The sequence below is a fragment of the Sphaeroforma arctica genome (genome assembly GCF_001186125.1).
Source record: "Sphaeroforma arctica JP610 unplaced genomic scaffold supercont1.3518, whole genome shotgun sequence".
Classification (NCBI taxonomy): domain Eukaryota; class Ichthyosporea; order Ichthyophonida; genus Sphaeroforma; species Sphaeroforma arctica.
Genome location: NW_014037040.1, coordinates 1 through 3360, shown reverse-complemented (window position 1 = coordinate 3360; position 3360 = coordinate 1). Strand labels below are relative to the sequence as shown.

General features: G+C 45.6%; 1 protein-coding gene across 1 annotated transcript; it reads right to left on the bottom strand.

Moving 5' to 3' along the window:
- Nucleotides 1-742: 742 nt before the first annotated feature.
- SARC_13628 (hypothetical protein) lies at nucleotides 743-1927 on the bottom strand (the record flags this gene model as incomplete). The annotated part of the gene is made up of 1 exon (XM_014292243.1): nucleotides 743-1927. A coding segment is annotated over one exon (1185 nt), but the record flags the coding sequence as incomplete, so codon positions are not given.
- Nucleotides 1928-3360: the final 1433 nt, after the last annotated feature.

The window sequence follows — 3360 nt, the reverse complement described above, 5'->3', positions numbered from 1 at the left end:
ATTAATATGTTATAAAAGTAATCGAATTCTTGCGACACACCTTTCAGCGTTTCTGACCGCTTTCACCAGTGCGGAATGCGTCGACCATAGAGATCGCACTGACGGCATACCAAACACATACTCTCCAATCACAGACACGAGTCTAAGACTGCCATCACCATGCAAAGATAGAGTCGTATCTGTCCATACAGGCATGACTACACTTAGCCGCACCCATTTACCCGCTCTGAGCTCTGCCTCGTTTTTGTTCGGGCGAACGACGAGTATAGCGGTTTGGTCTCTGGCGGCTTTGTTTACTATGAGCGCTAAGTATCCTCTGGTGCCGTGTTTATCGGAAGGTTCTGTGAGATGAGGTTCGGATATTGTAAGCTCTGCTGCTTGTACTATCATAGTAAGCCCATGCAATCGTTATGTATGCTGGTGTCACAACAGATCAGATGTGTTTCTCTGTTACGCAGGGAGGCACGCACTCCCAGACACAACTTGATGAATTTATAGCGTACGCAATGAATACAACTACTCTTGCTGGGAGGTGGTGCACGCCGCATGAATTAAAACAGATAACACACAACATATAAGTCAGGCAACTATTAATAGTGCATTTGGTGTCACACACTATATACATTCCATCGATCAAATATCTCAAATCATGCAATATAGAGGCACAACTATCCCAAACGAACTTAAACATATACGAACTAGGTGAACTCTCAAGACAAGGGCAGTATCCACAGCTCCTAAATTAGGTATCATTCCCAGCCGAATAACACTGTGAGCGTCTGCGCTCAAATTGCTGTCCCAAACAAGACACACAGTCTACTTCCACACCTTCATTCTCTGACGATGGGGAGGCCCGTTTTGCGAAAGCTCCTTGCGTTTGACAGGGCTTCGTGATACGTTCGTTCAAGGTTCTCCTCGTTTTATGTCTCAGCGTACTCTTGCTGTCAGGCGTGCATTGAGTGTCCTTCGTGTGGCACTGGGTCGACTCTGTCGCCTCAGTTCCAGCACTATCTGTATTTTTCGTTCCATTTCCCGTTCTGTGTGTGTCTGTGTTGACATATTTTGATCTCTGCATATGTGCTTGTGTGTGTGTGTGTTCATCTGTGACCAATTCGTGTGCGTGTGGTTTGCGTATGCAATCCTCCATCGCCTGTCGCTGCCCGGCGTCCTTCCTTGTTCGAATGGGCGTAGTAGTTTCCGTGTGTGCCTCAATAGTGTCCTCTTCAAAGCAAAACTCATCCCTTGTCTGGGCTTGTGGCTGCCTTTGTGTGCATTGACCTATTTCCGTAGTCGTGTACGTGCTAGTGTTCGTAGACTTTCCCGTGACCCTGTGCGTCTTAGACACTCCCGTACCCCTCCTCTCTGGTACTGGTACATCAGCATATGTACTATTCGGCCCGAAGTCAGGGCTGTTTGGGAGAGAGTCCCCGTTATCTATATTTTCAACACTCGACGAGTGTCCACACGTACGCGGTGAACCCCGTTCCTTACTCAAAAGCGACAGGGGCAACACCTTCGTAGACGGTGTATGCAGCAACTGGCTCTGGTACACACTCTCGCTCACTGGCCTGTTATTGTTACTGTCACTCCCCGATTCCCCTACCACTTCTAACCCCTTTCCTAAACTGCATCTCTCACGATCTTTCTCACTACCCTCCGCATCACACCCCTCCGATGTGTTATTCCGGTGCGTGGCATCGCACGATTTGTCTCTGTGTGTGCGGGCCTGCGTTCGCATACGCGAGTTGATCCTCCGCCAAAGGTTTGTTTGGGCGTGTGGGTTGACCTGGCGTTGGGCGTCTTTGTGCAGGTCGCTGCCTTCACGCATTGTCACGCTCTTGAGCTCAGCCATGTACTCACAGTACTCGGTGGGACCCATAATGTCCAGTAGTGCCTTCAGAGTGTAGTACAAGGGTCCCCTGTCGTCCTGTGTAAGAGAAAAATGTACAGAACTTTAGTTAAAAAGTATCAGTTAGTGCACTATATCATCTTCAGAGCAGCATTCAAGGGCTTGCTATCGACCTGCCGTCCTGTGTCCGAGTAATTTATGCTGAACTTGAGTTAGAAGTATCAATTTATGCACCACCTTTTCTGCGTACCGACCACTAGAATGTTCATGGCAGTAAAGAACTTCAGTTGTGAATATCCGTCTGTGCCCAATATCTTCAGAGTATCAGGCGCAAGCAACTTCTTACCCACAGAATTGTACTACCTGAAAAAATGTCATACCATTACATCAATTTTGGACACCCCAACTATGAAGGCAGATGCAGCGGAGTCTATCACTACACATATTTTTTAATCATGCAGAGTGTGATAGTTCGAACGAAGCATACGATGGAACGCGTAAATCACTGACCTCGTCCACATCTAGTTGTTGGTTCAACGCTTTGGATAACCGTTTGTCGGCTGTCTTAACGCTGTAAATGAAGAAGTCAGGGTTAAGTTCAATCGAGGGTCTGTGCAACGACCATTTGGGGGAGATTTAGCTGAATTTCACCCTTGTACGCTTGGAGGTATAGGAAGTATAGACCACTGTATAATGGTACTCGTGAGCCTGATACAGACGCGCACACTTGATACTGGTATATATTTTAGGAACATGCACATCTGGCTCTATTAATGAAGCACACAGGTTTGCAAAAAGAATGTCACGCAGATCCCTTTACTGCTCTAAACCTATATGTACACACCATAACGTAAGACAGTCATATGGACACTCCGTCAATGCAGTTAATAATCAACTTTCAAAGGGAATGGTTCATTCCAATTAACGATTTACCATTCTCACAAATTTGATTGACTCGTGGACAAAAACAAAACGCTCGGAATACGTAATGCCACAGCCGCACACTCTGTGCGCTTATCGAATTCCCCACACAGTCATTCTGCAACAACCGATGACGCACGTACAAACGTGATTTCCAGCATTGTACTGCTCATCATGTGACCTCTCGCAGTTCATAAACCCCATATTCGAAAATTGAATTATGCACAAACGCACCAATATATGCAAACGTAATTGTAAGAGAACAGGACACACAGCAATGTACACACACGCACGCAGACAATTCTCGACTATGGCATACATACACACAATATATTCACACTGTCATCTCTCTCGTCAGTAACCGTTCACATAATCTCATCTTATGTCCGAGTGAGAGGTCCATATGCATGTACACGCCTACTATATACTCACCCAAACCATTCATAGATAAAACATGTACATCAAACATCCATCCAAATTAAATATTGACCCAATCAGTTAGTCATTGTGCATTGGCACACCCAACATTCCCTATTCGTCAGTATACAAAACATACACTCAAAATTATGCAAAATTTCATATGATTCTAT